At 44.3% G+C, this 13,525-nt stretch overlaps 1 protein-coding gene across 2 annotated transcripts in view; it reads right to left on the minus strand.

Moving 5' to 3' along the window:
* Positions 1 to 13,525, minus strand: part of MYO1H (myosin IH) — an 833,585-nt gene that overhangs the window by 492,665 nt on the left and 327,395 nt on the right. For both annotated transcript variants that reach the window (XM_069619421.1, XM_069619420.1), the window contains exon 12: positions 7,863 to 7,930. In XM_069619421.1, coding sequence (XP_069475522.1) covers positions 7,863 to 7,930 — 68 coding nt within the window. The remainder of the gene's footprint in view (positions 1 to 7,862; positions 7,931 to 13,525) is intronic.

The following is a 13,525-nucleotide window of genomic DNA, read 5'->3' on the forward strand; positions in this document are numbered from 1 at the left end:
TTTTTGAATTTTTGTTCCAGCTTTGTGTTAGCCATTTCCATGGGCCTGCTTTCTGTTCCTCCACCACTTTCCTCTCTGTTTTAGATGTTGCTCTATTCTTATCCTCATGTCTCCTTTGCTCGTCCCCTCTTACCCTCCGTAAATCCCTGTCTTTGTCCTTTGCCGGGGAGTCTTCTGAGTCTTCCTTCGGTCTCTGCCGGTTCTCCCTAGATAGGCGGGACCGGCTTGCTGCTTGGATTTCTGTCTCTTTCTTGTTTCTCTCACTCTTTCGTGCATCGTCCCATCTGATGTTACGATGCTCTCTGCGTGCTTCCACCCTCTCCTGTGGTTCTTTCCAACGGTTTTGATGATAGAGCTCTTCCGTCCTTGATTTGTAGTGCGTTTTTGCTCTTTGGGTTTCTGCCTTTTCCATTACGAGGGTATTTTTGTCGTTTTTCTTGGTTAGCTCTGTGAGGTGGAAACCCAAATGTTTGATTTCTTCATAGGCTTGTTGGTCAATATGTTCGATTCCTGCAGGCTTGAGATGGAGGTAGGCCTTGGCCCTCTTTTCTCTATGATAAGGCTCCACAAGTTTCAGGTCTTCTGTTCTGATTTATCTCAGGGTTTTCATTTTTTTCATTATATTCAGCACTGTAGGTCTATTCAAGATCAAGAATCTTCTGTCTTCGACTCTCTGTTCCAGTTTAAACACTCTTGTCTCTTCTTTCTTATTATCATGCCTGGCCTTTTCATGGCTTTCCTCTTTCTCATTCGAATGCGTTTCTGTTCTGCTATTATTGTTTGGGTTTTCCCTTGTATTTCCCAGAGTACCCAGGGGGCCTTTTTTCTGTTGCGGGTCGTTTAAATTTGCCAACTGTCGATCGGAGGCGCCTGCTCGTTCTCCGCCACTCCTTTCCCATCCACCTTGTCCGTTATTTGGCTTGCACCTTTTCTTTTTATCTCACCCTCTCTTTTTTCTTTACTTTGTTGTTTGGTTTCTTCCTTGTGTTCGTGGGTTGAGATGTTCATTAAGTAGGACATAACCATAAACTCCTCTATGGTTTTCGGTGATCTAGCGTCCGGTTCCTTCGTTCGTCTTTCCGTTGGTTTGTTGTTTTTCTCCTCTTCTGCGCACCCTGCCCCAAGGTCGATTATTTCTGACGACTCAGTCGTTTGCCTCACTGATAATGTCACGCCTCTGTTTTCCTCCGGGGTGTGATGTGATACTTGGGTTGTTCTTTTAACGATTTGCTCCCCAGTCAGTGCTTTTTTCTTCTTTCTGGGAGATGAGGGCGGATTTCCCTTTGTCTTCGACTACGCTGCCATTTCCTGGATCTTAGCTTTTGTACAGCTCCTTTTTTCCATTTGATCCTTATTTAGGGCTTCCATTATTTCGATCTTCTTTTCAAGCGTTTTGATTTTGGTGTCCCACTTGCATGCTTCCTGTGTTGCCCGATTTTCACCCACGATGATATAACTTTCTACATGGCTTAGTTTACTTATCATATTTGCCAAGATTGCAGTGTTATCCTTTACATCTTCCTTTATTGCCTCGTATAGCTTGCAGAATGGTGCCAGCACGATTGACATAGCTTTTCATAATTGCGATCATGTCTGGTTTGTTGTTAGGCATCTCTTTCTGCATTGAGGCTGCGATGTCACTTAGTCTTCTCTTTTTTGGAGATTCTTGAATTTTCTCTTGTCTTCGTGTCGCCGTGTGAGGGTCTAACTGTGTTATGTCCACCAAAGAACTATATACTTTGTCCTTTCTTTGATTTGGCCCACCCGACCCTTTGTTCGACAGTACTTGGTCCCAGATTGCTTTCGACCCATCCCTTGCTTCGATGGCTGCTTTCATGGGGGAGCCTGTCGTCAGATGTGGTTTAGTCCATGCCGTAGACTGTTCTCTGTCCGATGGAGGTACCCCTCTTTGTGTTGTGTTCCCAAGTTGCGGGTTTGCAGAAACCTGCTCCTTGTTGTTCTCCCCCTCCTGCTCAGTCCTTTTCTGTTCCGTCTCTTTGGTCCCATTTTTTGTGGTTTTCATTAGCGGTCCAGGGGGGAGGACACGTAGCTGTTCTCTTTCCGTACCTGCCTCCTGACCACTCATCTCACTGATCCTAGGAGGGGCTACACTCTGAGTTGCCGTCTTTTCCGAGATTGCCTCTTTCGCCTGGTCTTGGCTGATGGACACAAACGGACCACTTTCGGTTTTTTGCTGCTTTGGCGCAGATGGCGTTTCCCCGACCGCTTCCAACAATTCAGCATAGGAAACTTCGTCATCAATTAGTAACTTTCTTTTATGATGTTGTATGAAGAAGTTCTTTAATGGGTGCGATATGATAGGAGCCGGTAAACCTTTCCTTTGGGAACCTCTTCTTTTCGACTCTTTCGTTCTTGTCTGTTCGATCCCTCCCTTTCTGCCCGTTTTCCTTTCAGTTCTTGCCTTTTTTGTCCCTGGGTTCGTTCCTTTTTTTCTTATTTTCAAACATAGTTGGTGGTTTTCCCCCATTTTCTCCCCTTTTTGCCCCTTTGCCGGGGTCTTCTGGTTTGCTTCCAATTCCGTTGATCCATTTATTATATCGCCTGGGCCCTCAGGTTCGATGATCTCTAGGTCTGAATCTACTGCACTCAGCCCCTCCTCCGAGTCTTTGCGACTCGCCACATCCGATTCATCTTCGGAGTCAGTTTCGCTGGCAATAGCCCCCCTAGTGGTATTATTTTCATGTGATCTTCTTTTAGTCCGTCTTACTTTTTTTTTAGTACAGCTCTCTTTCTCACTGCTCCTTTGGTGTATCATAGCTTTTATTTCTATTTTACTCGTCTTCTGGGCTACCACTCCCCCTGGTTCGTACTCCAGAGTAGTGGTCTGCTGGCTCCACGGTTTTCCGCGGCTCCCTCCAGGGCTGTTTGGTTGGTTTTGCACTGGACACTGAGGGTTGATCCTCAGTGCCTCTGCCTCTGACTCTCCTGGTCCCTTCACAGGCCCATCGTTGTTTCCTGGGAGGCTTTTGTTGACGGGGGCCCTTTCGTTCCGAGACGAGACCCCCGCCTCTACGACCGCGGCCTCCACGTCCTCCGCTTTCTCCTCTTCATCCTGCACTCTCCTTCCTTCTTCATCGTTTGGACTCCGGCCTAGCCCTTCGCTCCTGAACTTCCGCCTGGCGTCAGGCGGGCGCCGTCCTCCGACCGCGCTTGCACAGACGTCACTCGTCTCCAGTGGAGACTGCGAGAAGCCAGCCGTAGGATCGGCCTCAGACACCGGGGTACTCATGCTGGTAAGTTCATCCCCCCGAGATTCTGCTCCACTCCATGGACACAGAATCTCACCGTCTAAGGGTGCTTCCACTTCTGACGTGATCCGTTTTCCGAGAACACTCTCGTTATTCTTTGTTTGTTTCCTCGCATCTGCCCCACTACTGCCCGTGGGGGTCTCGATAGTGTTAGAATCTCCGACGAGCCCCCCCGTAGGTGTTTGCTTGATTCTCGGAACTCCTATCTCCTCAAAGGTCGGGGCTGTAGTTTTGGCCCCCGACTTTAAGGCCGGACAGCCAGAGACCTCTTCCTCAACAGGGCTCACTGTCTGTCTCACTGCCTGTCTCACTGCGGATTCGGACTTACTCCTCTCCTTTAATCCGGTCGCCATTAACCATGTGGCTTTTGAAGACTTCTGTGGTCTTACGTCCGGTTCCATGCGACTCTGACTCCGCGTCTGCAGCGGACTCCTGCAGACTGCTTCTCACCTCTGCTTCCCAGCTCCGCTCACCGCTCTGCGGTAGGTGTGGGTAGTTATAGGCTCCACCTCACACAGTTAGGACAGTAGAAAGACTCTCGTGCTGGACTGCTGCAGACTGCTTCTCACCTCTGCTTCCCAGCTCAGCTCACCGCTCCGCGGTAGGTAAGGGTAGTTATAGGCTCCACCTCACACAGTTAGGACAGTAGAAAGACTCTCGTGCTGGACTGCTGCAGACTGCTTCTCACCTCTGCTTCCCAGCTCCGATCATTATCATCATTTACCAATTTAACAATAGAGTACAATAGTGGGAAACTGATCGAAAGAGTGTTTTAGAATGATCTGTCTACTAATACATTTTAGGCCCTACCATACTGGGTCTACCATTATGATCCGAACAGAACATAAACCCTTAAAGTGGCTTATGAACATGAAGTAAGAAAATGCCAAACTGCGCATTTAGTTCCCCAGCCTGGAAGGGCTTGACTGCATGATTGAGCATAGACATGGATTGCACCATGCAGCTGGATTCCTTGAAGGTTCATCTGGGTGGACGTGGAGGGCCATACCATGGGGGGCTAGCCCTCCAGACCATAATCTGGGGGCATGGGATATGTTAGATTGAAAACCCAACACTGTGACATGTCTGAGGTCCCTACATTTTTGCTAGCCCTGACCTATTATATTACCTCTTTTTCTAGGGGGGGTCTAAAGGGGCTATAGCCCCTGGTCTTTCGGTTGTAGCCCTGGAGAGAATCTCAAGAGCTACAACCAAAAGGCTAGCCCACAGTCCCGACAGTTCCGACATTAGCATAGCCCCGGGTCTTTTCCAGACTGAGAAACACCCCTGCTCACAGGCACTGTAACTCTGTGCATTGTTCGCTCTGAAAGTATGTCTCGCATAACAGGGTCCTTCAAAGTTCCATGCAGTCTTTTACCTGACCAATATCCATGCTTGACTAGCTGTGTACCTCCCTGACTGTTGGCAGTTTGTTTTTATACAGCAGTACAATGCCGCAGACTTTTGACTTTATTGAGAAACAAAAGCTTGTTCAATGTGTTTGACTGATGTTTGATGAAGATGAATTGGGCAAAACCATGTTTGCTGAACACAGGTCACCAAACTCACAGACCAGCGACAAGCCGGTGCAGCGAAAGAAGAGCCGGTGAAAGCATTGTCCGCTTTCTATGTCAGTTAAATTTTGTTTGCCCAGTTTGCATGGACATAAGTGTGATGACATAGATTTTCATGGCCTTCCTGAAACTCAATGTTGGTAGCCAGAGCAGCCATAACCATATCTGGAAAGCTGTATAAAGAAGGTGTACAGGATTCATTGCTGAATCCACCTCCTGTGTGCTTGCCCAGAAAGAAGCCAGGGAAGACCTAAATGTGGCTACCACCACTGATTGATGACACATGTTTGACAGTTGCAACAACTCTGACTGACATTCAGTTCCCAAGAGTGCAATAAGGTGGGGTATTCTGTACCTTAACTTTGTCAATCAGCAACCAGAGGGAACCGAACTGGTGACACAGCAGAAGCAGCTGGGTTACTCGCATCCAGTGCTCCTCCCTCCCTGAAAGCTTTTCCGCAGAATCTTTTGGGAATCATCTTATTCCTGGAGCATCGACTACCCTCAAGGACTGGCAGTAGGTGGGAACTGGAATCCACATCTACTAAAAAATACCGACACCACTTCAATGCCAAGTCCCAACCTGAAATAGATCTGTTTTTCATGTGCATGCAAATACATGTCAGACTTGCGACACTCGATTGTATCTGCTAACGATGAAAGGCCAATGTTAAAGATGAGCGGGGCAGTGTCGACCTTGAGAGCACCAGACTAGAAATACAGGAGCAGGAATATAAAAGACAAAGGGCACTCTGTCCCATGGATTTACCACGAGATTCCAAGTGGTGGTGTGGTGGCGTTAATCCACATTTTTTTGTCCATAGGACTCCAGGAGAACTTTGGCAGATTTACTGCGAGTGGTAAAACTGCCACAGTAAATCTGCCATTTGTTGGCATTAAAGTGGAGAATTTACCCTCAGTATCCTTCGCTTCAAGGCCAAACTCTTAGTTTGGGTGTGTGGTAAATGTTACCACCCAATAAGTGGCAGTAACAGAATTAGTCACTCTTTTACCACACTGCCAAAATTGTAATGCGACCCTTAGCTTAGTCTGTGCAGCTATCAAACTGGAAGGGCTGTATTGTGATAAAGTTGCATAAGCTAACCCGTCTTCACTAAAAGAGGCAACTGCAATTGTAGTACCCTCCTTGAACAAAAGCAAGCTTTCAAAGCACCCAGAAGGCAATTTGTCAGTAGGTGATCTTGGATCTGTTAGGTGGCAGTACCTGAACCGCTCACACACACAACAACCTCCTGAACATGCCGTGCCAACTTGAAAGAACCAAGGACTATGATGACATTAACCGTCGAGGTAATATATAACGAATGCCCATATATCGAATCTTTTATCTTGAAAACATTTAAAGTGAATGCATTTCCCCCCAAACCTCTGTTTCCCACCCCTAAGAATCCATCCTGTTTGCCAAAATGTTTAAACCCTTTACCCCACCCCAAACACATTCACTATAAAGGTTTTGAAGATAAAAGATTCGATATATGGGGATTCAATATATAGGATTTGATATAAACACTGTATAGTCTCGGGAGGAAAACTCAGGGGCAACGTGGTTGCCTTGGCAGCAAGACGACATGGAGCACCACAGGTTCGATCCCTGGGTCTGAGCTTAGAAACCTCTGGGTGTTAAGCGTGTTATAAATAACCTATCATATCATATCAAACCGTTTAAGTCTGGTTACTGATCATCCCTTGAAAAGAACCTAACATACTAGTACTGTTTTCTATTGCCCTGTCTTTCCACTAAAACAACCTCGATCCAACGGCATACTGCCCTTCTGACTGAAACCATCGGGGAAGGGAGGAACCATTGCAAACCATCGGGGGGAATTGCATACATATTGCGCATTATTTTGCTAGCCAACAAAGAAAAACGAACTGTTGAGCACATTACACTGGGCACAATTTAACCCCTCATACAAATGTCTATACTGAGAATTCAGAAACAGTTCTTACCTAACAAGGGAACCCATGAGGAAGTGACCTGGGTACACGAGTGCCCGTCCGTGATTCATGTAGCATCATGCACCCGTTGATTACCCTCATAAGCCCAATGCACTTGGTGTCCCATTCAAGGTGATACAGATAGCAAATCCTCACCACAGTGTGGTTTTTGCCCCAGAAACAGAACTACACTAACATCAGACATTTGCACCAACCCACTGCCTTTCTTTTCCAACTTAAAAAAAAGGAAAAATAATCACTCCTTGAGGAAATCCTGAGGATCTTGCCCTTACCGCCCTGCCTCGGGATTTCGAGGTCGTGGGCACAGGGACGGATACTTGCTGCTGCCTCCAGGAGACCATAGTTTGCATGTTTCCCACTCAATACAAATGCACGTCACGTGCACTCATAATGCTCCTGTACATTTACTAGTAGGACGGCTGTACAGCTTTGTGCCACCTAGGTGGGCACCCACAATGAACAGGTCTCCTTTAGGAAAATAAATCCTGCACATTGTTTGCAATCTTCACACATTTTGCTCTGTGCAGACATATGTGTTGCAACTGACAGGGTGTGCATATAAACATATAATATGTATGGAGCGAGTATTTATGGAGTTCTGCAGTCACTGTTAACAGAGAGTTGATGAAGACTTTGGATAGTTCAGAGTGGTGAACATGTCTGAGTGGGAGACCACTTTGAAAACTGGCAAGAGTGATAGAACACAGCCTTTTATGCCAGTCCAATTGGTGACCACAGACGCTGTAATATGAAAACCATTAAGTCATTTCAGGGATTGCGCGGAAGTGTTGTGTACATTTAATTAACTTGAAGGCAATTCGTTCTATAGCAAAAAAATTAACATGCTAAATATTTTTGAGGTAATCAATATGAAACAAACCAGTTAGTAAATATTACAGTGCTGAAATCAAATTATCACCCTCAAGCTAACCCCTTACTAATGTATTGGAAATTGTCTGTGCAGCTCTGAAAGGACACATAATGCATTTTCCCCATCATGTGCAGACTAACACGCATGGATCTAATGTGGCAGACATACCTGTTGGTTTCCAAAACTTCAAATCCATAGATATCCAGCAGTCCAATCACATTTGTCTTAGGTGGGTCCTGTTTAATAGAAAACAAAAGGTGTTACAAAGGACAAGAGACACTGTCCAGTCATGAAAAGGTTTTGATAAACATAAATCCATTGGACTTATAGTTAGTGAACCAGACAAATGAATGCTGAAAGGAACGGGTGAACACATTTCTGGTTGGGATTCCAGGAGGAGATGTTTTAAGAGAAAGGTAAGCGATATCTTCCATTCCTTGGGAAGTCATTTTCCAATGTTTTCTAGTCTCAATCTTTGTATTGTGAGGAAGAATTAAAATTCATTTTTGTATTTTATACGAGTGCAGTTAGTTAAAAAGGGTATTCTTGGCTAATGTTGGCATTGGGTGGAAGCTTATGTGCCTGATTCTGTTTACAAGTAGAGTGGGTGCTTTGATCGGTGAAGAAATTGTGTACCGAGAACCTTATATGAATTCAGCAACCTAAATGTTGGTGAAAGACTTGAAGGTACCAGTGGCCACAGACAGCGATTGCCAATAAAAAGCAGCCCGTCTCTTTTGGATCCCCATACTTGGACTTTCTAGAACTGAATCACGTGTGGACTGGTTCAGAATAAGGCTGGGGGCGCATTTGTGTCTCTGGCCATTCAATTTAACATATGCTAGTAGACACTGCAGTCGCATCTGTCTCTGCAAAGTTTGTAACTTTACAGACCGTGCTCATATACCACAAATTAACATATGTTTGGTCCATGAAGACAGTAAACAAGTACGGTTTCCACGATATCCCCTCATAAATAATTTGATTTGCTGTTGTACCTCACAGTTTTTGCATTTTATATCTAAATAACGAACTCCATTTTGTCGCTAGCAAAATACAGATATTATATTTAAATACTAGAGAATAGAAAACTTCAGTAAATTACTTCCCCATGAATAGTAGCGTCTCACATAAACATAATTTCTTCTGAAAATCTGTTCACTTAATACGAAATTCATATACATTTTTTCAAGATGGAATCCTGGGTTACCTTGGCTCCATTCAATATTCTAACAGCAACCTAACCGCAAGATTAAGGTTCAATCTCGGGATGTCATTTTTTGCAAAAACATGTTTCTTATTCTCTGAAATGTTTTACGCGTGAGCCTGAGTCTTTGGGATTGGCTCGAAATGAAAATCTGAGCAAAAAGTGACATTTTCAAATATTTTCAAATAACATTTCATCATCATACAAAAACAGTTTCTAGTGCAAATCAATTCAAATGGATATGATAACCCTCAGAAAATATGAAAAAATAAATCCAGGCAAACAAAACAATCCTCATATAATTGTAGAGTTCAGTCAGCAAAAGGCTCCATGGCACTGGCGGGATGAAACATAGAAGAGGAAGTTGGCATGTAAACCAGTGGGTTTCCAGAAAACATCTGAAAGTATCACATTTCTCAAGGGTGTGAATGGATAGAGCACGTCCATTCAAATAGTGGGACCAAGAATGGGAATGTGCGACCATCATAGATTCATAGATGGGAAATGCTATTTAAAAAGACATATGAATGCATTCAAAATGCTTTAGTAGCTTCCTTCCAAGGCCACAGGGCCAAGAATAAATTGCATACCAAAGCTTTCCAGATTACATTTATAGATACTCACATTACATGCATTTTCCTTCCTACTAGAGTGAGGCTTGGCCAGAAAAATACGTTTTTAACCGGGTAGGATGATGTAGCAAGATTCTTAGCCTGATAACATGAAATATGTCAAAAAGGGCTTTGAAACTTATTCTGAACGGTGTGTTATAGCCACACATGGGGCCTCATTACAACTCCGGCGATAGCCGTGCCGGTAACAACGGCAGGCTACTGCCGGAGTTGTGTATTTCTTTCCATAGGACTCAATGGGAATGGGAAAGACGGTAGCACCGGCACCATTCAGAATGGTGCCAGTGCTACCGTCAAAGTCTGCCTACCGGCACTGTTGTTAACGGACCGGCAGATTTGTAATGAGGCCCACAGTATTTACTTATCATTGACTTTAGAGCAACCGTGAATACTTGCAAGACTGGCATCCCCCAGGAAAGGGATTCAGGAGAGACTTTCGAAATGGAGGGACAGGGCTGAGGATTGTATGAGTGGGTGATTTGTACTTGAAGCTGTGATCCTGTTAGTTAATTAGTTTGTGGTCAATAATGGCTGTTATTGACCACATTCCAATGTTCAGTCAGTCAATAGAGAGAAACATGTGCTAATGGTGAATCAATATATAGTAACAATAAATATTAGCCTGCATCAGAACTTCTTTACAGCCCACATCCTCGAACTTATTTATTTTCTTTATTTTTTTTCATAACAAGGGCACTATGAGCTTAGTCTCCTGATTGCACCACCTCAACAGATGTGTACTGGATCGGGGCGTCTCAGGCCCTCAATTGAAAGCAGGCAAAAAGGAGGGTTTTAAGGGTCTTCCTGAAAGCAGGGCGGGGGAAGACAGAATGAGAGGGCGTTAGAGACAATATGGAGAAAACAATGCTCCCACCACAGCACATTAACTTTGGGGAGGGAAGTGTGGGAACCATGTAGCTAGCAGTTCATAACTGTTGTTTTGAATATAGAGTACAGATTTTCCATTGACAGGACACTTTTAGCAGCTCATGCTGTCCCCTGTAAGCTTCACAAAGATCCTTCCCTTGTTAAGAGCAGTTCCGCCGCTGGCTAAGGTCCCGTGGCTATGTGTTCATGAGCGCATTCTCTTATAATAACGCATTCTGATAACCATTCTCTTGACACCTTATACCCCCTATCACGTATACCCCTATGCACATTTTTTCGTTTACCACTTGTTAGTCCCTTGGGACACCCTCCCTGAAGTTCTCTGATCTTATTACTTACATTGCATACATGCCGATATACCTCATGTACCTCATGTACCTACTGCTGCCCAGGCATTTGTGCTCCTTGTCATTATATTGTATATATGCCTGTGTATTTCATGTACTTATTGTTGCCCATACATTTCATGTACCCATATAACCAAGCTGAACATGTCCTTGTATCCTGCGCCCTGATGCCCCAGTGTCTGGTGCGCATTATAAATAATAAACTAAACTAAACTAAACTAAACTAAACTAAACTAAACTAAAAGAGTCTTGTTTGTGTTGGGAGTCACCTCAATTCCCATAACAATTGAATTGGCCACTCTTAAAGATATCTATAAAATAACAACAAAGACAGCAGGAACGTTACATGGCGGGTTGAAACAGAGCTGCTATCAAGATATAAAAGAGCGTCTAATATGTGTAACATGAGGCACATGATGTTAGCGCGCCTAGTGGTTCATTTTTTATTATTACCCGGCGAGGGTCAATCAGAATGTAACAAACAATGTGATTGGCCCTCGCTGGGGCTTTACCCGACCGGGATCCCTCGCCTGGGATTCCTTTCCTTTGTTCCCGGCGGGGGGCATGGCAGCCCCTCAGCCAATGAGGAGGCTCGAAACGGGGCAATCCCCGCTGCGAGCCTCCACACGGCTGGAGGCTGCCATCCTCCCCCGCCGGGGACTCAGATAAGTGTTTTTCCCTCACCTCACCCTCCAAACAATCCCCTCCCTTCCCTCCCAACCCCACTTACCTTCTTTTTGGTCCTTTTTCGGGAGCAAATGCCCTGAGAACACTCCTGTCCCCAACGCGTCTGCTCCTGATGGCCGCCATGGAAAGGGAAAACAGACTCGATTTTTCCTTCCCGGAGGCCATTTTTTTCACATTTATTTCTTGTGTTCCGAAATGCCGCAGCTTTTCGGAACACAAAAACAATACTATCAGAACCCCGGTCTTGCGGGCCTGGGTACTAATAGCAATAAGCCCCTTGTAGCAGGGGCATTATCGAGTCAGGTAATGCCTCGTGCCTTCGTTAAGGTAACTATGGGCCCCGGGGCATTACCTGACTCAGTAATGCCCCCGCGGCTCTGGGTTTATTGCTTAAATACGGCACCTACATTGAAAGAAGCAAAGGTCAGGATTTTCCATTGCTGTAAGGGATATTAAGTAGACGTGAGAAGTCTCTCCCAAACTTTAATAAGAGAAGGGTATTTCATTCAAATGAACATGAGTGCCTTCTACTGTTCTCTCATATGAACCAATTAAATCAGAGGATCATTTTCTTCTTACTAACACAATAAGGTTTATTAGAAATGAGCATACATAACACAACTATTCTTCCTGATGGATGCCGAAACTATGAGATGAAGACAGAAACATGTTGGATATATTAGCTATATTTGTAAACATAGCACAAGTATAAACCAATCAGATTTGTGTGTTTTTATATTAGTGCACTAAATGTAGTTCCTATTTTGTTGCACCATTTGAAAGAAAATGTAATTGCTGTCTTTCATGCTTATGTTGTGTATGTTGTATTTTGCACATTAAGAATATTAGGTTATTTTGATTATTTTTATGTGAGATTTATGCTTTGGTATTTCTACTGACGTACATGGTTTTAAATGAATGTTGTCATAGAAATAAAGTATACTTTGTAATGACGTTACCTTTTGCGGTTTGTTTAGATTCCCTACTGATGTAAACGTGAGCTTCACAAAGATCTCACACAAAAGACCTTGCTCATTGGCCCACTTGAGATACAATGAGCTGGGACTGACCATTATAAAAGATCAGTGGTCTCAGATGCAGCAGCATATACAGTGGAAGGAGGGTACCGACCATGGAACTTGCCTGCTGAGTAGGATTAGGAGAACCTGTGCTAAATATGCATGCATCACTTTAAACTGTGGCTACTCTACATTTTTATCAAATTGTTCACTTTTCTTTTTACATAGAGGCACATTAAGTAGTTGTGAAACCATAGATTTTTTAAATGTTTTTATTTATTTTATTTACAGTGTTATACAGCAGTTATTACAACACATAACAAAAGACACATGAGAAAAGAAGAGAAACAGCAGGTGATAATAAAACAAGAAAACCGGCCTACTGGCCACGGGTTGAAAAAAAGCTACCTTTTTCCATACAATGGTAAAGAACACAACACAGGACTCATGTTTCCCCCCATAAAGAGATCCCAAAGTGCCTCTTCAGAAAAAGAGTGATCTAAACCGGCAGCTAGCCTGGCCACTGCCCATAACGCCTTAGTCGACTCGCAGAGAGTCATCAAGTGCTGCACAGTTTCCAAGCTGTCGCTGCCGCATAGCCTACATAGCCGTAAAGGCCTAGGAATTTGTTTCCACACCCCTGTTGCCTCCAAGGTTTTTACGGAGTTTGTTTTCAGCTTCAGATAGTCCCATATCAGGGAATTACCCACAAATTGCTCAATGTACTTTGGGGTGTGAGCCCTAGCCAAGATATACTCAATGAACAGTCTGCTGTTGTGCTTTGTTAGCAACTGCTCAGCATACTGTTCACGAAAGTGAGCATGAACCACCTTTTTCATGGCCATTTTAAAGCATGGGTAAGACCAATGGATGTAGACGCCAGGTACCACTGCCAACCTTTGGTGCACAGATTGCACAATACACTGCAGTGCATTACCCCTCGAGCAATAGTTTGCTCGAAGCTGCCTTAAAAATTATGGAATTAAGTGTGCCGCCTGCAGCATTGGCCAGATGCCAAAATAAATTCAGCAAGGACGTCTGCAATCTCGGC

Source organism: Ambystoma mexicanum, chromosome 10 (genome assembly GCF_040938575.1).
Source record: "Ambystoma mexicanum isolate Mex_15411 chromosome 10, UKY_AmexF1_1, whole genome shotgun sequence".
NCBI lineage: Eukaryota > Metazoa > Chordata > Amphibia > Caudata > Ambystomatidae > Ambystoma > Ambystoma mexicanum.